This window comes from Felis catus, chromosome X (assembly GCF_018350175.1).
Source record: "Felis catus isolate Fca126 chromosome X, F.catus_Fca126_mat1.0, whole genome shotgun sequence".
NCBI lineage: Eukaryota > Metazoa > Chordata > Mammalia > Carnivora > Felidae > Felis > Felis catus.
This window is the reverse complement of record NC_058386.1, coordinates 64,569,756-64,596,086: the sequence shown is the minus strand read 5'-3', so window position 1 is coordinate 64,596,086 and position 26,331 is coordinate 64,569,756. Positions and strand designations below refer to the sequence as shown.

At 35.5% G+C, this 26,331-nt stretch overlaps 1 protein-coding gene and 1 pseudogene across 5 annotated transcripts in view; both read right to left on the bottom strand.

Annotated features, from left to right (window-relative positions):
- Positions 1-13,244: 13,244 nt before the first annotated feature.
- LOC101090674 lies at positions 13,245-14,554 on the bottom strand (annotated as a pseudogene).
- An 8,205-nt stretch (positions 14,555-22,759) lies between these two features.
- GPR174 (G protein-coupled receptor 174) overlaps positions 22,760-26,331 on the bottom strand; it is a 94,702-nt gene continuing 91,130 nt past the window's right edge. For all 5 annotated transcript variants that reach the window (XM_045050836.1, XM_045050838.1, XM_019824022.2 and 2 more), the window contains one exon: positions 22,760-25,578. In XM_045050836.1, coding sequence (XP_044906771.1) covers positions 24,064-25,023 — 960 coding nt within the window. In that variant the 5' untranslated portion in view covers positions 25,024-25,578 and the 3' untranslated portion in view covers positions 22,760-24,063. The remainder of the gene's footprint in view (positions 25,579-26,331) is intronic.

Below are 26,331 nucleotides of genomic sequence, written 5' to 3'. Positions count from 1 at the left end.
TTTTTTTGTTTCTTGAGATAGGCCTGGATTTCAATGTATCTTCCTCTCAGGACCACCTTTGCTGCATCCAAAATGGTTTGGACTGTGGTGTTTTCATTTACATTCACTTTTGTATATTTTTAAAAAGTTCTTCTTTAATTGCCTGGTTGAACCATTTATTCTTTAGTAGGATGTTCTTTAACCTCGATGCATTTGGAGGCATTCCAAATATTTTCTTGTGGTTGATTTCAAGTTTCATAACGTTGTGATCAGAAAATATGCATAGTATGATCTTAATTCTTTTATATTTATTGACAGCTATTTTGTAACGCAGTATGTGATTTATCTTGGAGAATATTTCATGTGTACTCTAAAATAATTTGTATTCTGATACTTTCGGATTAAAAGTTCTGAATATATCTGTCAAGTTCATCTGGCCCAGTGTATCAAAGTCATTGTTTCTTGATATTTTGCCTAGATGATCTGTCCATTGTTGTCAGTGGAGTATTAAAGTCCCCTGCAGTAACAGTATTCCTATCAATAAGATTGCTTATGTTAGGGATTATTTGATTTATATATTTGGGTGCTTTCAAGTTTAGAGCATAAACATTTACAATTGTTAGCTCTTCTTGATGGATAGACCCTGTAATTATGATATAATGCCCTTCTTCACCTCTTGTTACAGCCTTTAGTTTAAAATCTAGTTTGTCTGATATAAGCATAGCTACTCCAGCTTTCTTTTGACTTCCAGTAGCATAATAAATGTTTCTCCATCCCTTAACTTTCAATCTGAAGGTTTCCTCAGGTCTAAAATGGGTTTCTTGTAGACAACATATAGACACATCTTGTTTTGTTTTGTTTTGTTTTGTCTTGTTTTTTATACATTCTGATACCCTATGTCTTTTGATTGGAGCATTTCATCCATTCACATTCAGAATTATTGAAAGACATGGATTTAGTGTCATTGTATTATCTGCAGGTTTTATTCTTATGGTGATGTCTCTGGTACTTTGTAGTCTTTGCAACGTTCCCCTCACAGAGTCACCTTAGGATCTCTTGCAGGGCTGGTTTAGTGGTCATGAGCTTCTTAATTTTTTGTTTGTCTGAGAGAGCCTTTATCTTTCCTTCTATTCTGAATGACAACCTTGCTGGGTAAAGGATTCTTGGCTGCATATTTTTCCTATTCAGCATGTTGAATATTTCCTGGCACTACCTTCTGGACTACCATGTTTCAGTACCTAGGTCTGCTACTACCCTTATGTGTCTACCCTTGTAGGTTAAGGCCCATTTGTCCTTAGCTGCTTTCAGAATTCTCTTTTTATCTTTGTATTTTGCCAGTTTGACTATGATATGCTGTGGAGAAGACCTATTCTTGTTAAATCTGAAGGCAGTTCTCTGTGCCTCCTGGATTTGGATGTCTGTTTCTTTCCCCATATTAGGGAAGTTCTCAGCTTTAATTTGCTCAAGTAAACCTTCTGCTCCTTTCTGTCTCTTCTTCTTATGAAACTCCTATGGTACGGATATTATTTACATTTCACTGAATCACTTAGTTGTCTAATTCTCCCCTCGTGGTCTAGTAGTTCCTCATCTTTTTCTCGGTTTCATCATTTTCCATAATTTTTCCTGTATTTCACTGAATCTCCCCTCTGCCTCCTCCATCCTTGCTGTCACCACATCTAGTTTATTTTTCACCTCATTTATAGCACTTCTTAATTCATCTTGTCTATTAGTTCCTTTATCTCTGCAGCAATAGATTCTCTGCTGTCTTCTATGCTTTTTTCAAGTCAGCTATTAATCTTATGGCTATTATTTAAAATTCTTGCTCAGATATATAGTTTATATCTGTTTTGAGCAATTCTTTAGCTTTCATTTCTTCCCAGAGTTTCTTTCGAGGAGAATTCTTCTGTTTCATCATATTGGCTAGTTTTCTGTTCCTTATGTGTTTTAATAGCTTGCTATGAGTACTGAACCTTTGAGCACTACTATGTTAAAAGCACAGGTCCTGTGCTGTCCAGGGCCTGGCCCTTCAGGAGGTGTTTTTGGATTGTGTTCCATAATTTCTGTTGTTGAGACTCTGGTTGCTTTATCTCTCTACTTGTATTAGTGGCTTGGACCTTCCATCAGGTGTGCCTTAATATGTTCATTCAAGTATGTCTGGAAAGAAATTTAGGGGAAAAAGGGGGGTGGTGGTGGAAGAAGACTTATCCCATACAAAGAAAGGAATATCAGAGGTGGGGACAAGGAAAAGAATAAAAATTGACATGCCAGAGAATCAGAGAAACTACACGGATTAGTCCAGAGAGAGAGAGAGAGAGAGAGAGAGGAAAATAAAGAAGGAGATGCAGAAGAGATGTAAAAATTAATTTCTGTTTAAACAAACCAAAAACCAGAATAACCAGACTAGAGAAGGGAAGAAAAAAGAGGAAGAAAAGGAAGAAAATATACACATACTTTTTATATATATACAAATATATATGTATGCATCTACATACATAAAATAACAACTGACCAAGAATCAAATCAGAGAATGCAAAACCACTGGACTGACATCTGACAGTGCCTTGAAACTGGTGACTGCACTCCTCTTGAGGAAGGCCTTTCTGGTTCCATCAGTGTCAATCTTGCTGTGTTAGATATTCAGTTACCAGACATGGAGGGGTGTGGTTTTGTGTAGCTGGGCTTGCCTCCACTGTGTGCCCATTGTCCATTCCCTGAAACCCCACCTTGTTGGTGATGGGGAGAAAAATGGCAATGCTCCAGTCTCTCTTCCCCAGACCGGGTGTCCCAAACCACTCTGTTCAGTCTGTCCTCACAATGCCACTATGTGCGAGATGGCCAGTTCTACTCCACTCCACAGTCTCCCATGCCTCCCAGCTGCTTGGATGGGGTTAAAACCCCAGTGTCTTAAAGGATTCTGCTCCATGTGCCCTGGTTCTGGGAAAGCGCAACTCCACCCCACAGACTAAGGGCCCTGGGTCCTCACAGTGTGGAGTGAGCAGGCCACTATGTCCTGCTTCACCATTTCCCACACCTCCCTGGCACTTGGCTAGGATTCAAACCCCGATGTCTTAAAGGATCCTACTCCATGTGCCCCAGTTCCAGGATGCTTTTACTCTGGGGTACTGTCACAAAGGGCCTCTGGGTGGTGGGGGCCTGCAGGGTCTTTTGTAGTTGGAGTGGCTACTTTCCTTCTTCCCACGGCACTAAAGGGAGGGGAATGCTCTCTCTGACTGCAACTGGAAGCTAGCTACTGAGCCTGGGGCTGGCTCCCCTCCCCGCCAGACACATGAACAGGCTAGAGAAAGCCCCACCATTAGAGATTGGTTCTTTCTGTTTTTTTGGTTCCCTGTTCCAAGGTTTTTCTCTTATCCAAATACAATATTACACTTCCACAGACTCTTTCTCTTCCTTTTGTCTCTCCATAGAATGGGATCCCTCCTCTCCATTCCTTTGTCTCTGGTTTTATCTCTCCTAGTTCATAATCATGCAACTATGGCCTGCCATGTTGTCCCTGTGGACTCTTGGAGATGTTTCCATCATTTTGTAGCTCAAATTTCTGGAATTCCAAGTCTTCTGTCCTCAACACTGCTGTGTTTGAGGGAGGAGGGAACTTCAGGTCCCCCTGCTTTTCTGCCATGTTGACTTCTCCTGCAGTTTTGACAGGTCTTAAATGATTCTGTCTATATGGCAGAGCCTTTCTGATCTTATTTAGATGAAGTCATCTAACTGAAAATAGTTCTTTCTCAGATCACTGTCTGGATTGGTGTGTGTGGGGGCAAGAGACAGAAAGAAAGAAAAAGATAGTAGGGAATGAAAGAAGGGAGGAAGGAAGGAAGGATAAGGAAAGAAAGAGAAAGAAAGAAAAAGAAAGAAAGAAAGAAAGAAAGAAAGAAAGAAGAAAGAAAGAAAGAAAGAAAGAAAGAAAGAAAGAAAGAGGAAGGAAGGAAGGAAGGAAGGAAGGAAGGAAGGAAGGAAGAAGAAAGAAAGGGGGCACCTGTGTGGCTCAGTTGGTTGGGCATCCGACTTGATTTAAGCTCGAGGCATGGTCTCCAGTTAGCGAGTTTGAGCCCTGTGTCAGGCTCTACTCTATCAGTGCAGAACCTGCTTGGGATTTTGTTTCTCCCTGTCTCTCTGTCTCTCCCCAGATTTTTCTCTCTAAAAATAAACAAACTTTTGAAAAAAAAGAAAGAAAGAAAAGATTTTTAATTGGCAAAAGGATTGAACAAGTTGCTTTTATTTATTATTTACTTTTTCTATTTCTCAACTGGAAAGAAACATACATTTCCGTGTCAGGCATCTTACAGAAATTGCCTCATCTACTGCACAATGGCCCTAAGAGAAAGTGATGCACTGTAAGGGAAGGGTGAAGGGCTTGTTTGAGTTTGAATTTGAGAATTGTGGAAAGAAGTGATGCAGAATGCACCCAGAAGTGTAATATGAAGGGGAAAGAATTAAACTCAATACTTCTATACATTTGTGAATAGAGGCAGTGATTTTACCTTAACCTAAAGAGTTGTTACTATTTTCATTTGGTGAATGAAGGCTATTAAGACAGTGCTAATAAATGTCAATGATAAGATTCAAACCTACTCAGCTTTATTCCAAAGTCACTGGTGTTTTGTCTTTTCTTTATTTTTAATGTGTATTTGTTGGTATTTATATTTTAATTCAACAAACAGGTTTTTATTTATTATTTAGACTCCAGTTAGTTAACCTATAGTGTAGTATTGGTTTCAGGAGTAGAATTTAGTGATTCATCACTTACATATATAACACCCAGTGCTTAGGCCTCTTTAATGCCCATCACCCATTTAGCCCATTCCCCACCCACTTCGCCTCCAGCAACACTCAGTTCATTCTCTATATTTAAGAGTGTCTTATGTTTTGCCCACCTCCATGTTTTTATATATTTTTTTGCTTCCCTTCCCTTATTTTCATCTGTTTTGTATCTTAAATTCCACATATGTGTGAAGTCATATGATATTTGTCTTTCTCTGATTGACTTATTTTGGTTAGCATAATACACTCTAGTTCCATCCACATTGTTGCAAACGGCAGGATTTCATTCTTTTTGAAAACTCAGTAACATTCCATTATATATATATATATATATATATACATATATTCCTTTATATATATATGTATATATATATTCCATTTTGTGTATATATATATATTCCTTTATATATATATGTATATATATACTCCATTTTGTGTATATATATATATGCATATATATATATATATATATATATATATATATATATATATATATACCACATCTTCTGTATTCATTCATTAGTTGAACATTTGGGCTCTTTCCATAACTGGCTATTATTGATAACACTGCTATAAATATGGGAGATGCATGGGCCCCTTTGATTCAGCATTTTTGTATCTTTTGGATAAATACTTGGTGGTGCAATTTCTAGGTCATAGGGCAGTTCTATTTTTAGTTTTTTGAGGAAACTCCACACTGTTTTCAGAGTGGATGCACCAGTTTTCATTCCTATCAGCAGTGGAGAAGTGCTCCCTTTTCTCTGCATCATCACCAACTTCTGTTGTTTCCTGAGTTGTTAATTTTAGCCATTCTGACAAGTATGAGGTAGTATCTTATTGTGGTTTTGATATCTATTTCCTTGATGGTGAGTGATGTTGACCATCTTTTCATGTGTCTGTTAGCCATCTGGATATGTTCTTTGGAAAAGTGTCTGTTCATTTATTCACTGGATAATTTTTTTTTTTTTTTTTGCGGGGGAGGGGTGTTGAGTTTGGATCCCAACCCTTTATCTTATATGTCATTTGAAAATATCTTCTTCCACTCTGTCAGTTCCGTTTTAGTTTTGTTGATTGTTTCCTTTGCTGTATATAAGGGTTTTTTTTATTTTTTTTATTTTTTTATTTTTTATTTTTTTTCAACGTTTATTTATTTTTGGGACAGAGAGAGACAGAGCATGAATGGGGGAGGGGCAGAGAGAGAGGGAGACACAGAATCGGAAATAGGCTCCAGGCTCTGAGCCATCAGCCCAGAGCCTGAGGCGGGGCTCGAACTCACGGACCACGAGATCGTGACCTGGCTGAAGTCGGACGTTTAACCGACTGTGCCACCCAGGCGCCCCTAAGGTTTTTTTTTTTTTTTTTTTTAATATTGATGAGGCCTCAGTATTCATTTTTGCTTTTGTCCTTGCTTCCAGAGATAAGTCTAGTAGGTAGCGGCTGCTGCTGAGGTCAAAGACATTGCTGCCTGTTTCTCCTCTAGGATTTTGATGGTTTCCTTTCTTGCATTTAGGTGTTTCATCCATTTTGAATTTACTATTTTTCTGTATGGTGTAAGAAAGTTCTCCAGTTTCATTCTTCTGCATGTTGCTCTTTACTTTTCCCAACACCATTTGCTGAAGAGGCTGCCTTTTTTCCATTGTATATTCTTTCCTATTTTGTCAATGATTAGTGGGCCACACATTTGTGAGTCCATTTATGGGTTTTGTGTTCTGTTCCATTGATCTATGTGTCTATTTTTTGTGCCAATACCATACAGTGTTGATGATTACAGCTTTGTAATACAGCTTGAAGTCCATAATTGTGATGTTTCCAGCTTTGGTTTTCTTTTTCAATATTACTTTAGCTATTCAAGGTATTTTCTGGTTCCATACAAATTTTAGTATTGTTTATTCTGTTTCTGTGAAGAATGCTGGTGTTATTTTGATAGGGATTGCTTTGAATGTGTAGCAACAAAGACTAGAAAGGACCAGAGAGCATCACTAGAAACACCAACTCTACAGGCAACACATTGACACTAAATTCATATCTTTCAATAATCACTCTGAATGTAACGACTAAATTCTCCAATCAAAAGACATAGAGTATCATAATGGATTAAACAAACAAACAAAAAAAAACAAATTCCATCTATATACTGCTTATAAGAGACTCTTTTAAGACCTAAAGTCAACTTCAGTGTGAAAGTGAGAGGATGGAGATCCATCTATCATGCTAATGGACATCCAACAAAAGCCAGAGTAGCCATACTTATATCAGATTAACTGGATTTTAAAAGAAATACTGTAACCAGAGATGAAGAAGGGCATGGCCTTTTGTCTTTTCAATGTTATTTTTAATTTTTGCATAATTTGTGTGTGTTATATTTAACTTGTGCTTAGGAAATTTCTTCTGAGCACTGAGCCTAGACTCTTGGGCACATATAATTTGCAAGAGCTAATAGTAAGCCGTAAGTCCCATCACTACTTTACTTGAAGCCTGAAAATGAAATCACTTCATTTAAACTTATGCAACTCAAATACCAATGGTGGTTCTCAAATACCAATTAATAATACCATTTTCACAGACATGGGAAGAATATAAATAATACATTTTCACAAGGCTAAATGCATTCCAGTTAAACATGTTTTTATTCCAAGCTTGGGTTCTTTCTTTAAATAAGGGTGGTAGATTAAAATGTCCTTTAAAAATATATTAATGGTAATAGTAGATGTAATTGGCGATTTGCTTTAATATATTTGGCAAAATACAATCTCTGCCAGTCCGTCCTATTTTTTTCTATAGAATTATTTTCTGGACTGTGAAATCCACATCTATTGTGATAACAACTCTTGTGATAAGCTATTTAAGTTTACTTGAATGTATTATAGGGATTTGGGGACCCTTAATTAAGAAGTAAGTCAGAGGTAAACCATGCAGCACTTTGCATTTCTTCTCCCTAAACTGTTAAGAGGTGGTTACTTTTTGCAGTATAAGGCACTAATTATGACATAGAACACTAAATTCTGAAATGCATGTCTTGTAAGCTTCACACTGCCTAATTTTGCAATGTTTTACAATCTAGAACAACTTTGTGGTTTCCTTCACCAGGGAGGACTTAGAAGAGAGGGATATCTTTACCCTCATATATCATGGGATAGAGAAGACCTTTAGTGGAAATTTCTGATTATACTGGTGATACAAATAATTTCATCAAACCGTAAAATGTTAATTATATAATTATTACAAATTATAGTCGAATAATTTAGACTATATTATAGACTATAATTCTTACAAATTATAGCTGAATAACTTTAGTTTACACAAGAAGACACTGAGGCCCTAAAGATAGACAGCTGGATAAATAGTAAGCTGTTTTATAAGGATAAATAGTAAAGCTGTTGGTTGTTATAATAGAAGTTCAGAAAGATTAATTTATCTGCACAGGGCAAAAGTATTTTATCAAAGGTAATTCCAGTGTAGATGATGGTTTAAAGGCTTTTCTAAAATTTTGGTAATCTTTGTTGTGAAGGAAGGAGCTGTTTAAAAAAAAAAGACCTTGTCCTTACTAGTCCAGATAAGCCTGTTTCTTACTACAGCAATCTAGATAACTAAGTCAAATCTCCATTTTTACTAGACATGATCCTAGAAGATATATAGAACGAGGTTATCCCTCAATAAACTACTTAAATGACATCTTTCCTAACCTTATTTAAACCCATGCTTCTCTTTAATAAAAAGACAAAGCAGTCTCATGTCCTTGTTTAATGATACCTAAAGTTTAAAAATATATTAAATATTATGACCATAAATATAAGCAATGGTGATTTTAGAACAAAATGTATTTTATCTCTAAAACTGAACATATAATTGTATCTGTAAACAGTTAATTTCAACCATACGTTTTTTTATTATAAAAATCCAGGACCCAGCTACTACATGGCAGTAGTAGGTACTCAAAAAATATTTGTTCATAGATGGATGGATAATAAAATAATGACAGAAGAAACCAGATTAAGATGGACTGAGGAGTAAGTGGGAGGTCAAGAGGTAGAGACAACATCATTAAGCTAATTCTGTCATTATTTTCTTCATATCCCCAGTGCCTAACACAAAGCATGCTTCATAGTAATCAGTGTTTAACTATTTAATTACCATGAGTTTTAAGACAAGAAAATTTCCACAACTTTCCTATTCTAGTTAAAGTTGAAGATACATCACGTTATAGGTCACCTTAAATAACAAGTCTATTGCTTTGTTTCATTTTCATAGCCAGAGACAAAACAAAAGAGTTTTGAAAGTGATTTATATTAAGCATATTATATTATTAGAAATGCCTTTTCTAGGGGACGCCTGGGTTGTTCAGTCAGTTAAGCGTCCGACTCTTGATTTTGGCTCAGATCATGATCTCACGGTTGGTGAGATTCATCCCCGCATCGCTCTGTGCTGACAATGCGGAGGCTACTTGGGAGTCTCTCTCTGCCTCTCTTTCTCTGCCCCTCCCCTACTCATGCATTCTTTCTCTCTCTCTCTCTCTCTCTCTCTCTCTCTCTCTCTTCACTCTCAACAAATAAATAAATAAACTTAACAAAAAAGAAGAAATGCCTTTTCTAAATACTTAAGCTTCTCTGGTTGTTGTAATGATCCTTCTCTAGTTTCCCAAACATGCCTTTCTTCCTCTACCTCTTTATAGAACGCAAAGTTGTAAGTTGATATAGAAAAGTTGAATGCTGTATGAGTTCAACTTATTTACCTTCATTTTTTATTTATCCATTTTTTATTTATCAGTATATAGATAATTGAGATTTATTTGACATACAACATTATGTAAGTTTAAGGTGTACAACATGATTTGGTATTTTTTTACATGTTTATTTTTTTTATACTTGAGAGACAGAGCATGAGAGGGTCAGAAAGAGGGAGGGATAGAGGATCTGAAGTAGGCTCTGTGCTGACAGAAGAGATTCTGACACAGAGCTTGAACACACGAACCACTAGAGCATGGCCTGAGCTCAAGTTGGACCCTTAACCGACTGAGCCACCCAGGCACCCTGATTTGATACTTTTATATTGCAATATAATCACCATTATAGCATTAGGTAATACTTTTATTGCATCACACAATTATCATTTCCTCTTGTGGTTAAGAGCAATTAAGATTTGGTCTCTTAGCAAGTTTAATGTTTGTAAGTACATTTTTTGTTGTCTACAAGCCCTATACTGTGTATTAGGTCTCCAGGACTAATTTATCAACTAGGTGCAAGTACGTACCCTTAAACATCATCTCTTCCATTCCCCCAACCACCGGTCTCTGGTTCCACCATTTTACTCTTTGGCTTTGTGATTTCAGGTTTTTTTTAATCTATGTATAAAAGACACAATACAGTATTTGTATTTCTCTGCCTGACTTATGTCACTTATTATCATGTTCTTAAGGTCCATACTTGTTGCAAATGGCAGAATTTCCATTTCTTCATGGCTGAATAGTATTACATTGGATATATATACTGCCTCTTCTTTGTATGTTCAACAATTGATAGACACATGTTGTTTCCATATCTCAGCTATTGGTGCAATAAACATGGGAGTGCATATAACTCCTCAATAACCTCTTTTCATTTTCTTTGGGTATAAATTCAGTAGTGGAATTACAATATCATATGATAGTTTTGTATTTAATTTTTTTGATGAAGCTCCATAATGTTCTCCACAGTGGCTGAACCAGTTTACAACCAGTGCACAAATGTTCCTTTTTCATTACTTCCTCACCAACATTGTTTTCATTTCTTGTCTTCTTGATGATTTCCATTTACAGGTGTGAGGTGATATCTCATCCTATTTATAATTTGCATTTCCTTGATGGTTAGCAGTGTTGAGCACCTTTTCATGTACCTGTTAGAAATTTGGATATCTTCCTTTGAAAAATGTCTATTTAGGTCCTCTGCCCAGTTTTAAAAATCAGATTGTTTGGTTTTGTTGTTGTTGTTGTTGTTGTTCAGTTGTATTTTTTTAATTTTTAATATGAAATTTATTGTCAAATTAGTTTCCGTACAACACCCAGTGCTCATCCCAACAGGTGGCCTCCTCAATACCCATCACCCACCCTCCCCTCCCTCCCACCCCCCATCAACCCTCATATTGTTCTCAGTTTTTAAGAGTCTTTTATGGTTTGACTTTGAATATTAGCCCATTATCTGATATATGACAAGGTTTGCCAAAAGTTTGACTTATTCTATAGGTAGTCTTTTTATTTTGTTTATTTTTTCTTTTGCTTTGCAGGAGTTTTGTGTTTAATTTAGTCCCACTTGTTGATATTTTCTTTTTTTGTTTGTGCTTTTGGTGTCATATCCAAAAAAAGCACTGTTAAGACCAATGTCAAGGAGTATTTTTCACTATGCTTTCTTTCAGGAGTTGTATAGTTTAAGGCCTTTATGTGTAGACTTTGATCCTTTTAGAATTAATTTTTGTGAATGGTATGAGATATGTGACCAATTTCATTTTTCTGCAGGTTATACAGTTTTTCCAATACCATTTTTGAAAGACTATCCTTTCCCCACTGGAGGTTCCTGACCCCCTAATCAAATATTATTTGACCGTATATGCAGAGGTTTAATTCTGGGCTCTTCTGTTCCATTGGTCTATGTGCCTATTTATTATTATTATTATTAATTATTATTATTATTATTTGCAGTAGTGCATGATTATAATTCTTATAGTTTTTAAATATAGTTTGAAATCAGGAAATGTGATGCCTCCAGTTTTTTTCATTCTTTCTCATGATTGCTTTATCTATTCAAGATCTTTTATGATTCCATACACATTTTAGGATTGCTTTTTCTAGTTCCACGAAAAATGATATTGGTATTTTGATAGGGATTGCATTCAATCTACAGGTGGCTTTGGGTAGTATGAACATTTTGACAATATTAAGTCTTCCAATCCATGAAAACAGGATGTCCTTCCATTTGTGTCTTAGATTTCTTTCAGTGAGGTCTTATTCTTTTCATTATAACAAATCCATTACTTCTTTGGATAAATTTATTCCTAGGTATTTTATTGTTTTTGATACTATTGTGAATGGGATATTTTCTTTATTTCTTTTTTCAGATGCCTCATTATTAGTATATAGAAAAACACCTAATTTCTGTGAATTGATTTTATATCCTACAACTTTATGGAATCCATTATTTAAATCCAATAGTTTTTTAGTTTGGTATATGGGATTTTTATTACATAAGATCGTATCATCAACAAATAGTTATAATTGTACTTCTTCATTTCAGATATGAATGCCTTTTATTTCTTTGCCTTGCTGATTGCTCTAGTTAGTACTTCCAATACTATGTTGAGTAAGAATGGAGTAGGCACCTTTGTCATGTTCTTAATCCTCAAAGAAAAGATTAGTATTTTCCATTAATAGAATGTTAGCTATGGGTTTGTCATGTATGGCCTTTATTATACTGAGGTATGTTCTTTCTCTACCTATCTGTTGACAGATTTTACCATTAGAAATGTATTTTGTCAAATGCTTTTTCTGCATTTTTTGAGATGATCGTACAAATTTTATCTTTCATCCTATGAAGTGTATCACATTTATTTATTTATTTGAGTATTTTATTTTTTGGGGTAAACTATTTTTTATTGGAAAACAAATACAAAACTTGGAATGGATTTGTGGCAAATCATGCCATAAGCAGATTTTCTTTAAGTGGCTAAGCAAAGTTTAAAAAGCAAGTAATAGGGGTGCCTGAGTGGCTCGGTTGGTTAAGCATCAACTCTTGATTTTGGCTCAGGTCATAATCTTATGGTTCATGGGATCAAACCCCATATCAGGCTCTGCACTGACAGAGTAGAGCCTGCTTGCCATTCTCTTTCTCTCTGCATCTCCCCTGCTCTCTCTCTCTCTCAAAATAAATAAATAAACTTTTTTTTTAAATCAAGTAGTAATAAAAAAATGTTTCAGGTGCAGGACCATCCGTACCAAAAAATAGTGTACAAGCACCTGGATAATACACCTGTTTTGCGATAGTGTAGCTTTTAAGTAAATATTGTCCACACAGAGTCCATAGTCCACAGAGTTACATCTCCACATTTCAACAACATGCTGACAGTTCCTAAAGAAAACTATTTTTTTAAAAAGGCAAAACACAGATGTTCCCTCATTTGACCAATTACATCTGTTTAGATGTGCAGAAGAGCTTAGATATATCCAGAGTAAGCCACATGTAACATGTTACTTGATCAATTTTCTAAAATAAGGTTTCAGGACAATGACAGAAAGCTGAGAAAATTAAAAAAAAAATGGAGGAATGGAATCCTAATTACTATACAGGCATCTTTTTAAATGTTTGTATATTTATTTTGAGAGAGAGTGTGTGAGTGGTGGAGGGACAGAGAGAAGAGAAAAGAGAGAATCCCAAGCAGGCTCCATGCACAGCATGGAGCCCAACACTGGACTCCACATGGGGCTCGATCTCATGACCTTAATATCATGACCTGAGCCAATATCAAAAGTCTTATGCTTAACCAACTGAGCCACCAGGCACTCCTGTACGTGCATATATATATTTCTTTACATCAGGGGGAAACCTTGTACAGATAAGTTAAAAAGAAAAGGCGCATAAGCAATTTTGTACAAGAAATTTAACACATTCTGTACAATGTCTTCACTTTGATGTCATCATTTGTACAAACTCTTTATAGTTTACCCAACCAGCTCCATCAATATCTGCTTCCCTGAGAATTCATCAACCTCATCATGTGTTAACTTCTCTCCCAGGTTTATCATCACATGGCTAAGCTCTGCTACACTAATATAGCCTTTGCCATCCTTATCAAACACGTGGTATGCTTCTCTAATTTCTTTTTCATTGTCTGTGTCTATGATTTTTATTGCCATCATTATGAGAAGTTCTGGGAAGTTAATTGTGCCATTACCATTAGCATCTACTTCATTAGTCATGTCCTGTAACTCTGTTTCTGTGGGATTCTGCCCAAGAGACCTCATTAGAGTTCCCAATTCTTTTTGATGTTATAGTTCCATCACCATCCTTGTCAAATAGTGAAACAGCTTCTTTGAATTCTGAAATCTGATGTTCAGTTAGTTGGTCAGTTATGCTGTAAGTAGCACTGGTCTCTGAGAAGTGACCGCAAAACCACTCAGCTCACTGGCCCCACTTGGACTCATATTTCATATTTGAGTATTTTAAAACATCCTTCCCTGGGGTAAATTTCACATAGTCATGGTGTATAATCCTTTTGATTAGTTCTTAAATTGAGTTTGTTAATATTATTTTCAGTATTTTTGCAACTTAGTTTATCAGGGATATTGGTCTCTAGATTTTTTTTCTTGTAGTGTCTTCATCTGGCTTCCATATCAGGGTAATTCTGCCTCTATAGAATGAGTTTGGCATCCTGCTCTTAAATTTTTCTCCTCCTCTTAAATTTTTGGGAGAGTTTCAGAAGGATTAGTATTAATTCTTCCCTAAGTGATTGGTAAAATTCATCTGTAAGCCATCTTGTCCTGGGGCTGTCTATGTTTGGGATTTTATTATTATTATTATTATTATTAATTATTATTGAAGTATGGTTGACATTCAATTAGTTGTATGTGTATAATAGAGTGATATGACAATTCTCTAAATTACACAATTTCACCATGATTAAATGTTGTTACTATCTGCCACCATATAATGTTATTACAATATTACTGGTTATACTCCCTATGCTATCCTTCTCATACCCATGACTTATTTATTTTATAATTGGAAGTTTGTACCTCTTAATCCCCTTTACCTATTTCACCCATCCTCCACCTCCCTCCCTTCTGGCAATCACCAGTTTGTTTTTTGTATTTATGGGTCTGTTTCTGTTTTGATGTTTTTGTTTGTTCATTTGATTTGTTTTAATATTCCACATATAAGTGAAATCATATGATATTTTTTCTTTCTTTGAATTATTTTTCTCAGCATAATATTCTCTTCATTAATCCATGTTGTCACAAAAGGCAATATCTCATTATTTTATGTCTGAGTAATGTTCGATTATTTATCTACATATCTATCATCTATCTATCTATCTATCTATCATCTATCTATCCCACATCTGTGTGTATGTGTGTATATATCTTTTTCAAAATTGCTGAAAACACTGACTCCATCATCTTTGGACCTTCATTTTGTTTATGCCCATGCAATGACCTCCTTCAAGGTTGTGTGTTTAGGGCCCTTGGAGGTTAATGTACATTCCGAATGCAATGTGAGAAGGCTTGTTCTGATATTCTCTAAAGTGACACACAGAAGGCATCACTTTAGATAACTAGTAGAAATGACTGGTGCATAGAAGGTACCACTTTAGGGGTGCCTGGGTGGCTAAGTCAGTTAAGCATCTGACTCTTAGTTTCAGCTCAGGTCATGATCTCACAGCTTTGTGGATTCAAGCCCCACATCAGGCCCTGCACTGGCAGTGTGGAGCCTTCATGGGACTCTCTCTCTCTCTCTGCCTCTCCTCCACTTGCGTTGTCTCATCTCTCAAAAAAAAATAAACTTAAAAAAATAAAACCCATTTAAAAAAATAAGGTGCTATTTTAGATTACCCTTTGACCTTACCACAATGCCCCTTGCCCTATGAAAGCTGTGGATTAAGGTCCAGACTCTGGCAGAGAGTAGCTGTGTAGTGTGGCTGGATCATCTGTCTTCCCCATCTACCCTTTAGTAAGTCACCTTGAATAAAATTCTGTAAACAGTATGGACTGACTTGCATTGTTTTTTGTTTGTTTTTTTGTTTGTTTGTTTGTTTTGTTTGCTTTTTGGGTTTTCTTTTGGTCTCAAAATGACTTCTCAGTCTAGAGGTTATTTTGCTGTCTCTACTCCACCTTCTAACATCCATTCCGCTATTAGTAGACACTTAGGTTGCTCCCAGATTTTGTTTATTGTAAGTAATATTGCCATAAACACTAAAGTTCAAATTAGCCTTTTTGTTATCTTTGCATAACTTTACTGCGTAAATAGCCAGTAGTGTAATTACTGGGTCATTTGGTATTTCTCTTCTTAATTTTTTGAGGAATGTCTGTACCATTTTCCACAGTGTTTGCACCAATTTCCATTCCCACTAACAGTGCACAGAATACTGATTCAACTCCTTACTCATTGTTGGTCTGTTTATACTTGCTATTTTTTTTCCTGGTTGGATGATTCTAGGAAATTATCCATTTCATCTAGGTTATCTAATGTGTTAGCTATAGTCATTCATAGTAGTCTCTTATAATATGTATTTCTGTAGTGTCACTTATGATTACTCCTCTCATCTCTAATTTTATTTATTTGAGTCATCTTTCTTTTTTCTTAGCATTGTAAAGTTCTCTCAATTTTGTTTATCCTTTTAAAAAATTGCTCTTATTTTAATTGATCTTTTTTTTCTACTCTCTATTTCATTTACTTCCATTCTGATCTTTATTTTTTCTTTCCCTTAACTTTGGGCTTAATTTGATTTTTTTCCCTAATTCCTCTAGATGTAAAATCAGGTTATTTTTAATCTTTCTAATTTCCTAATATATACATTTTACCACTATTAACTTCCCTTTTGGAACCACTTTTATGCCATCCCATCGGTTTTGGTAAGTTGTGTTTTTCTTTTCATTTGTTTCTAAATATATTTGATTTCCATATTGATTTCTTTTTTGATCTGCTGGTTGTTCAGGAGGGTGCTGATTAGTGTTCACATATTTGTAGATTTTCCAGCTTTCCTCATGTTGATTTCTAGTTTTGAATCATTGTGGTCAAAAAAGATAGTTGGTATGATTTCAGTCTTTTATATATTTGCTAAGACTTATTATATGATCTATCCTTGACAGTGTTCTGTGTGCCCTTGAGAGTGTGTATTCTCCTTTGTTTAGGTGTAATGTTCTATACATGTCTGTTAGGTCCATTTGATGCAATGTATGATTCAAGTCCATTATTTCCTTGTTGATTTCCTCTCTGTATTATTTTATCCATTTTTGAAAGCGAAGTATTGAAGTTCTCTACTGTTATTGTTTTGTCTATTTCTTCTTTTAGATCTGTTATTATTTGTTTAATATTTTTAGGTACTCCAATGTTGGTGTTATTCATGCATTGATCTTTCTATTATTATATAATGACTTTCTTTGTTTTTTGTTACTGTTTTTGGCTTAAAGTCTGTTTTGTCTGATATAGCTACCCCTACTTTCTTTGGTTTAAACTTTTATGGCATATCTATTTCCATACATTCACTTTGAGTTTATATGTGCTTTTAAATCTGAAATTGGCCTATTTTAGGCAGCATATACTTGGATTTCTAAAAATTCTATCCAGCAATTTTGTTCCTTTTTATTGGTAAGTTCAATCCCTTTATATTTAGAATAATTATTGATATATAAGGACTTATTAATACCATCTTACTAATTTTTCATTGTTTTGTATTTTTATTGTTTCTTTTTCCTATTGTCTTTGCATATTTTTGTAATTTCCTTAAGTTCCATAGTGATATCCTCTGTTTCCCCTTTCTTTGTCTTTGTGGATCTACTCTAGGTTTCTACTTTGTGGTTACCTTTTACATTATTTAAAATGTCTAATTGATAAAACAGCCCACTTTAGGCTGACATGAACTTATCTTTAGGCTGACATGAGACTATAAAGTCTCAGTTTTATTATATTATTGATTTTATAATTTACTTCTTTTATTCCATGTATTTGTAAATATATTGTGGCTATAGGTATTTTTATTACTTTATTTCCCCTCAACTTCATTACTATAGTTGAGGGGTTAACACCTCATCCTAATAGAGAGTTGCAGTTTTCTAAGTCTGACTGTCTATTTTTCACCTTTACCAGTGTCTCATGTACTTTCACATGTTTTCCTGTCACTGATTAACGTCTTCATTACAGCATGAAGAACTTTTAACATTTCTGTCAAGGCAGTTCTAGTGGTGGTGATCTCCCTCAGCATTTGTCTGGGGAAACTTTTATTTCTCCTTCATATAAGAAGGATACCATTGCAAGATAAATTCTCCATAACACTTCTGCAGTAGAAGGCTCATCTAAGGAAAAGAGAACCAGGTTAATAAACATTTTTATTTTAGTTGGCAACTGCTCATATTGATCAAAAGGAAATTCTTATATTTGTTTGAATTTAGTGTTTGATGTCATTACTGAAAACATCTTAAATCAGTCTTATTATTTAACCTTTTTTGATCATATACTGAATAGTTCAGTACTAGAACTTATTGGGGGCACCTAGGTGGCTTAGTTGGTTAAGCAGCTGACTTTGGCTCAGGTCATGATCTCATGGTTTGTGGGTTCAAGCCCCACATCAGTCTCCACACTGATAGTATGGAGGCTGCATGGGATTCTCTTTCTCCTCCTCTTTCTATGCCCATCCTCAACTCAAACTCTCTCTCTCTCAAAAGTAAATAAATAAATCCTTTAAAAAATAAATAGTACTGTAACTTATTAAAATATTTAACGATGGAATTACATAATGTGTGAAGTGTACTTTAATGTAATATGGGGTAGGGAAAACAGGTATAGTCAGAGAAAAAGAAAATTGGCCATGTGTTGATGTTGTTAGAAACTGAATAACAGGTACATGGGGGATCATTATATTAATTGCTCTTCTTTTGAAAATACTTGAACTTTTCCATAGTTAAACAGACATATGTGCACACACACACGCACACACACATACACACACACACACATGCATCTAAGTGAAAAGGTTAAACTTAGTGACATAAGACACCACTGTGATTTCACACCATTTTTAACCTAGTATTACATATTTGAATTTATGCAAGCATGGTGAGGAGGTTATAAGGCTACTTCTTTCATGTGTTCCTTCAATGAAATACTTGAATGAGCCCAATACTTGGACCATTAGTGTTTCAAGCTGCTTTTTTAAAATTTATTTTTTCTTATTATTAGATTAGCATTTTAAAAAGTATGAATGATACTTGTCAGTGAATAGGTTGTGAATATTCAATATTGCTTGGAAAGGGCTGAAAAAAGTCTTTCCATTATGCCCAAAATCTAACTTTGAAGAGCAAAAATCCTGTCTGTCTCTCGACTCTGCTTATGAAGCTCTTGCAAAAAGAAGACAATTGGGTCAGGGTGAGAGGCTTAATAACAGCCCCCACTGCCAAGGGGAGTTCTATTATTCTTTGAAGAGATCCAAGAAGACAAATGTAAGCCATCAAATAAAAACTATGTCTATAGATGACATAGCAGATGTGTAGTAAAGAGTTAGGTAAATAAAAGTCAACAAACAATAGAATAAAAATATGGTCTTTGCAAAACCAAATAAGTGTTTAAGGTTCACGAAATGGTTCTGCTGAGAAAATAGTCAATAAAGTTCAAGAAAGTTACAATACATTGCCTTGTTCCCCAAACATATATCACATCTTCTATAACTGAGGAATAAGTTAAAAGAACCACATTTACTTGGGAGTTTTATCTCTCACTCCTTCCCCCCAAAATATGGCAGTGAAGGCAGTGAAGTTACTTCTGGCCTGGCTGTAGGAAGGCACAGAGAAGATGTATATGTGATTTTAGGACATTGGAAACATGGGCCAGATCTCATATTTTTATCCCATTATTTTCTTCATGTCTACCAAAACATCAGAAATTTCTCCTTAGGAAAGCCTTTAACACTTCCTAGGAAATTATTTCTTATCAACAGCCAAAATGTAATTCTTAACAACTTGGTTATTACAGAAGATACCTGGGTCTCCCCAAAGCACTAGGGATATAGGTAAAATAAAAAGGGAGTTGTTAAAGAGGAAGAAAAAGAACTAAGATGAGACGAGGGCCAACAGCAACTATACTGTCATCACTGTTTGTTTTTATATCTGTTTTTGGAAAAGTAAACGAAGACAGTGGAATATGGTGTTTTTTTCCTCCTGCCAATCCACAAAAAATCAGACTGTCATCTTAACAACACATAAGACTTAAGGAAAAAACACTTCCACTGTCACCTCATCTCACCTTATGCCCATAAACTGCATTCTAGAAAATATAGGTTAAGTTATTCAAATAGACTTGGTCAACAAGTGAGGGATAGGAATAATCTCAATAAGGTGTGGATAAAGAATCAATCTATGGGAGAAGTGGAAAATAGGGGTAGAATTAGATGGGGGAAGTTCCTCATCTTTCTGAGAATATAATGCACCTCTCCAGTGAGAGAAAGGAAGAGTGAAGTCTCATGGGACTTATCTATGTGTATGAGAATACAGAAAAATATCCTTAAGTTTCACATTTTCTGAAAAAGTCACTAAATATACATTGACCTCTGGAGGCATAAAATTTCTATGTAACTACAGAGACTATCTTTATTATTAAAATTCAACTTATAACTTACAAATGTAAATAAATTATAAGTGCAAGAATTTCACAGTGTCTTCAGAGTAAAAACAAAAAGATGATATAATAATGAAGTTGCACAAAGTTCCACTTACGTACTTTTTCAGATCAAGGTAGCTCGATCTGTTGTTCCCAGGGTAGGAGCTCTTTTTGTATGGAATTACAGGTTAATAGAATTAGCTGAGTAATTAACTGATAATGAAAACACATAAACCATTTGAATACAATAAAAAAAACAATAATGACAGCAATAATAATACGGAAGTCACTCCATATTCAAAATATCTGTTTTTGGAATAATTCTGTGTATATTTTGGAATCAGAACTCAAAACATTTATATGGGAAATGTGAGCTTATTTATCTTGAATTGTATATTACTGAGGTTGAGGGTGCTTACTTTTTGCACCCAGATTTCATTGAACCAAGAAATTAGTAAATAGGAGATTCAAAAAGAGGATTCTTCAAGGAAAAAAAGCACAAAGAAGCTGCCATTTGAATGTCAGGTGCAGTAGCACATCTTTCCTACTGATTTTTTTTAAACAGAATTTATTGTCAAATTGGTTTCCATACAATACCCAGTGTTCATCCCAACAAGTGCCTTCCCCCATGCCCATAACCCACTTTCCCCTTTCCCCCACCACCCATCAATCCCTGGGTTTGTTCTCAGTCCTTAAGAGTCTCTTATGGTTTGCCTCCCTCCCTCTCTGTAGCTTTTTTCCCCTTCCCCTCCCCCATGGTCTTCTGTTAAGTTTCTCAAGATCCATATTTGAGTGAAAACATATGGTATCTGTCTTTCTCTGTCTGGATTATTTCACTTAGCATAATACCCTCCAGTTCCATCCACATTGCTGCAAATGGCCAGATTGCATTCTTTCTCATTGCCAAGCAGTATTCCATTGAGTATATAAACCACAATTTCTCTTTCCATTCATCAGTTGATGGACATTTATGCTCTTTCCATAGTTTAGCTATTGTTGAAAGTGCTGCTATAAACATTGGGGGAACAAGTGCCCCTATGCATCAGCACTCCTGTAACCCTTGGGTAAATTCCTAGCAGTGCTACTGCTGGGTCATAGGGCAGATCTATTTTTAATTTTTTGAGGAACCTCCACACTGTTTTCCAGAGTGACTGCACCAGTTTGCATTCCCACCAACAGTGCAAGAGGGTTCCTGTTTCTCCACATCCTCGCCAGTATCTATAGTCTCCTGATGTGTTCATTTTAGCCACTCTGACCAGGGTGAGGTGGTATCTCAGTGTGGTATTTCCCTGATGATGAGTGACATTGAGCATCGTTCCATGTGCCTGTTGGCCATCTGGATGTCTTCTTTAGAGGAGTGTCTATTCATGTCTTATGCCCATTTCTTCATTGGATTATTTGATTTGGGGGTGTGGAGTTTGGTGAGTTCTTTATAGATTTTGGATACTAGCCCTTTGTCTGATGTGTCATTTGCAAACATCTTTTCCCATTCCATTGGTTGCCTTTTAATTTTGTTGATTGTTTCCTTTGTAGTGCAGAAGTTTTTATCTTCATGAGGTCCCAATAGTTCATCTTTGATTTTAATTCCCTTGCCTTTGGAGATGTGTCAAGCAAGAAATTGCTGTGACTGAGGTCAGAGAGGTTTTTTTCCTGCTTTCTCCTCTAGGGTTTTCATGGTTTCCTCACATTCAGGTCCTTTATCCATTTTGGGTTTATTTTTTTGTACAGTGTAAGCAAGTGATCTAGTTTTATTCTTCTGCATGTTGCTGTCCAGTTCTCCCAGCACCATTTGTTAAAAAGACTATACTTTTTTCCATTGGACACTCTTTCCTGCTTTGTCAAAGTTTAGTTGGCCATACATTTGTGGGTCCAATTCTGGGGTCTCTATTCTATTCCATTTCTCCTACTCCTAAAAGCAATGTTTTTCTCCTGGAAATCAGGTACTGAGTTGGAAGGCATAAATTCCAAAGGAAAAGGAAATAAGCAGAGATCTGAACCTGATAACCATTCTTGTGGATATATTTCTTAGAATTTAGCATCCCCATTATGGTAAGCAAAGTAGGTGATCATTTACTGTGTATAATTTGAAAGACACTGATGTAGAATCCATTTTCTTAAAAATATCTTCCCCTCCAGTTTTCTTCAGTGTCTTTCATCCTTCCATTAAAAATAAATGATTAACACTTTGAATTAAAGTTTATCCCTAAACCTTGGATTCAGATATACCTGGGCAAGTTCATACTATGCCAACATTATTCACTAGCATCTCAGTATGAATAAATTGATCAGATTTATTGGGTGGTCCTTGCTAAGCAGCATAAGAATACAGGACATTTGTCCTCTCTTTGCATGATGTAAATTACCTGCAACAGCTTCTGGGCCACCTAATAAATGGCTCTAACCCCTTCAACCATTCCTCTAAGAAATGTAGTAATGTTCTAGAAAGATTTGCCCTCCCTTTTAGAAAAAAATAAATATGTTTAAAGTGAAATTAATATGTTGGGATGAGCACCGGGTATTGTATGTAAGCCAATTTGACAATAAATTATATTAAAAAAAATGAAGTCTCTGGTATCCCAAAATGACCCTAAGAAGTGTAATCCATTCTAATATAAAAAGTAGTAATGAAATATAGTATAGGTAAGACTCTTCCATTATAAGTACTCATAAAATTATTACTTTTGATACCATTATAACACTAAATTATATTCAAAAATAAATCACTTTAAAGAAAACAGACCAGACAGAGATAGTTACAGTCTCTGAAACACAACTTAACACTCATTCATAACTCATTTAACACATCAAAATATGTACCTTGCAATGAATAATTAGGATATAAATACACTATTTAGCAGCACAAAGTGTGTTTTCTACTAGGTTATTATTTTAATAATAAAGTACATGCAAAATCAATACTTGTCCAGAGAAAACATTAGAAAATCTTCCATTCCTCTCAGATATTAGAAATAATTTTGATTTTACCAGTTTCTCCTCCAATCATATTAGTATCATAATTATGTGCATAAAACAACTCCTTTTTATAAAAATATGATGGAGCCCTTGGTTGATTCCCACATTCCTTCCAGATGAGTAGTAGCATGTGTCTTTATTATATAGTGCACAGATTTTAAGTAAATCACTTTTTAAAGTTAGAGATTTTTGTTAAAACATGTTTCAAAGTACTATAATATTTAAAACCTCAGATTTAATTACTACTCTTAGTCTTCTGCACTTTTTCCCAAAAGATGAATCTCCTTCTCCAGCTGCTGGGAGGTAGGCTGTGCACGACTCACAATGGTATGATTGGGGTAAAACTGGACCAGAAAACTGTCAGAGATATTCAATGTTAGTCTAGAAGCATGGTGGAAACTCTCTCTTCTAGGCAGGTCAATACATTTCCATAGGTGTTCTTTAGAAATAGTTTAAGAGAACCAGAACTGTGATTGTCACTTATAGGATCTGTTCTGGCCCTATAGAGGCAATTTGGGTCACATCATATGTATTTTGGCAAGGTATCTGACCTGGTAGATTCAATATGGCATCTTATACAGTCATAGAAATTACTGTATGTGTATTTGTTTCCTGTTCTTACTTTAAACATACCAGAAGCTTGAGTTTGAATATTCATTTTATGAATAGGTGTGTCAGATGATGTTTAATAATGACACTTAAATGTAGGAAATAGTTATTTAAGTCTTCAAACCTTACTGTATAATCACACATGAGAGATAAAAATGATTCCATGTTTATACCACTTTGTTTTCACAGAATAACATGTTGTTCATCCTACTTAAAATACAATAAAAATATTATATTTGAATATAGATTGTGATTACTATAATAAATAGACAACTACATTGCCTCTAAGTACCAAGACTCAGTGTCCATTGCAGCAAAACTAAGTGCTTATGATAAGCCCAAGCAAATACTCTCTGTGTCTTAGGTTCACAGATAAAATTGCTGGCGCTAATTCACTTCATATATTCACAAAGGATTTTCCATGGAGTTGGATGCTCTCTTGTCTTGAAAGTCGTCTTCTGAACTCATTAGTGGTGAAGTAGTATATGACTGGGTCAAGACAGGAATTCAGACTAGCAAGACAGAGGGCAGCAGAATGAAATATTAGAATCACCCTTCTGGCTAGGCAGCTTTGAATTTTGTTGGACTTGACCAGGAAATCTAAAGGAAAACTGAAGTGATAAGGTGCAAAGCAAATTAAGAATACTCCTGCACAGGTTAGAATCATCTTCAAGGCTTTCTTTTTCTCCCCAAGGTCTTGGACCACAGGATATTTATCATGCAGTGATAAAACTGTCTTCCAGGTACAGTAAAGGATAATCAGAAGAGGAGTGACAAACCCAATCAGCTCACCAATGGTCATCATGGCAATAGATTGGACCAGATTGACATTCCTGGTAGGAAGACCCACAAAACATTTGGTTCTGTTGCCTGAAGTGTCATCACTGGTTCTGAAGAGAGGAAAGAGCAGACAGGCAAGGCAGATGATCAACCATCCAGCGATGCTGACGTATAGGTCATATTTCTGTTTGCAGTCATGGAAGCGAAAGGGGTACATGAGAAACCAAAATCGTCGCACACTTATGCAGACCAAGAAGTAGATGCTTGCATACATGTTGACATACTTCAGGTAGAAACAGAACATGCAAAGACCAGTCCCAAATGGCCAGTCATGATTCAAGTAGTAAAAGATCCTCAGTGGCAGGGAGAGAACTTGTAGTAAGTCAGCAATGGCTAAGTTTATCATGAATATCACAGCCCTTTTGGTTTCTTTCATATAGCCATAAAATACCCACAAGGCTAATATGTTCCCTATGAGACCTGGCACAAGAATTACAGTGTATGTCACTGCATAGATAAAATATCGAAAATCTCCATTGTCTCCATTTGGCACAGCACAAGTGTCATTTGCAGGCATGTTCCTTTCCAGAGCAACTACCTTTGCCAAATGGTGGTTCAAAACATAAATTCACAATCAACTGCTACTCTTTCTAAAAGACTTATCAATGGGTTGTACAGAGTGAGTGTAAAATAGCTTCCTTTCTCCTGCTTTGGTCTGAGCCCCTGCACATAATTTTGGGGTTTTCAAAGAACTATCTGCATATTTTCCTTGGATTTTCTTTTATAGTAACTACACTGAAGTCTAGTGTGCAAACACAGGTGACAAGCTGTTATAATTCTCCCTCTTGTTTACTCTGTTATAAGGCCTTCTGGGATATCATGACAGTTGATTCCCATTTGGATCATGAATGTGCCACATAGAAGCTCTTCAAATTTCCATATGATGATAGCCATCTCCTTACAGGTGTTTGACAGGCTGTTTTTCCTTATTTTTGGCTCACATAGAAGAAAGATTTGCTTTAGTACTAAATGAGTCTGCAATTCTTCAGAGATGATTAGCTTGGATAGATCAGCTTTCTGAGAGTTTTTCAGTTATGTGTTGAAAGCTAAAAATTGGGAAACAAAGGCAGCACTGCAAATGAAAAAAAACAAATAAGCCAATTATTGTCTGCATTTTTTGCAAAAAAAGAAAAAGGCTATGTATGCAAAAATCTATTCATTTGAATGGAAAATTCTGAAGTTAGGGTGATAAGCCAGTTTCTATAAGGTACTTTAGAATCACTGGAAAGCACAGCTAGAAGTAACTTGAGAGGTAATGTAGTCTGTGACTGAACCATTATCTGAGAGCTTGTTAGAAATGGGGAAGACTCTCAGACCCCACCTGGGACCTTTGGAATCAGTTTGCAGTTTAATGAGAACCACAGGTGATTATTATGCATATTAAAATTTGAGGGGCTCTGATTTAGACCATTGAGTCACAAATCACATTGTCAGACTCATCTGATGGTGTTAAAAAAATACAGTTTTCCACAGCTTTCCTGGTGTCTCCTCCAGAGATTCTGATTCATTATAGAAGGCCCCAAATTTGTATTTTTTAAAAGTTTCCCATATGATTAAGATATAGTTGACTGAGCATTTCTTGTTGAACCACCATTTTAGGGGCCACTGATTTGGCAGGAATCCTTCTCATACGTCTGAAAATAAGTGGGAAACCAGCCTCTCTTTATTTTATTTATCTTCAAATTGTAATTTAAATTCTAGTTAACATATAGTGTAATATTAATCTCAGTGATTTAGTGATTCATCACTTACATATAACAACCAGTGCTCAACACAACTGCCCTCAATACCCCATCACTCATTTAGCCCATCCTCCACCCACCTC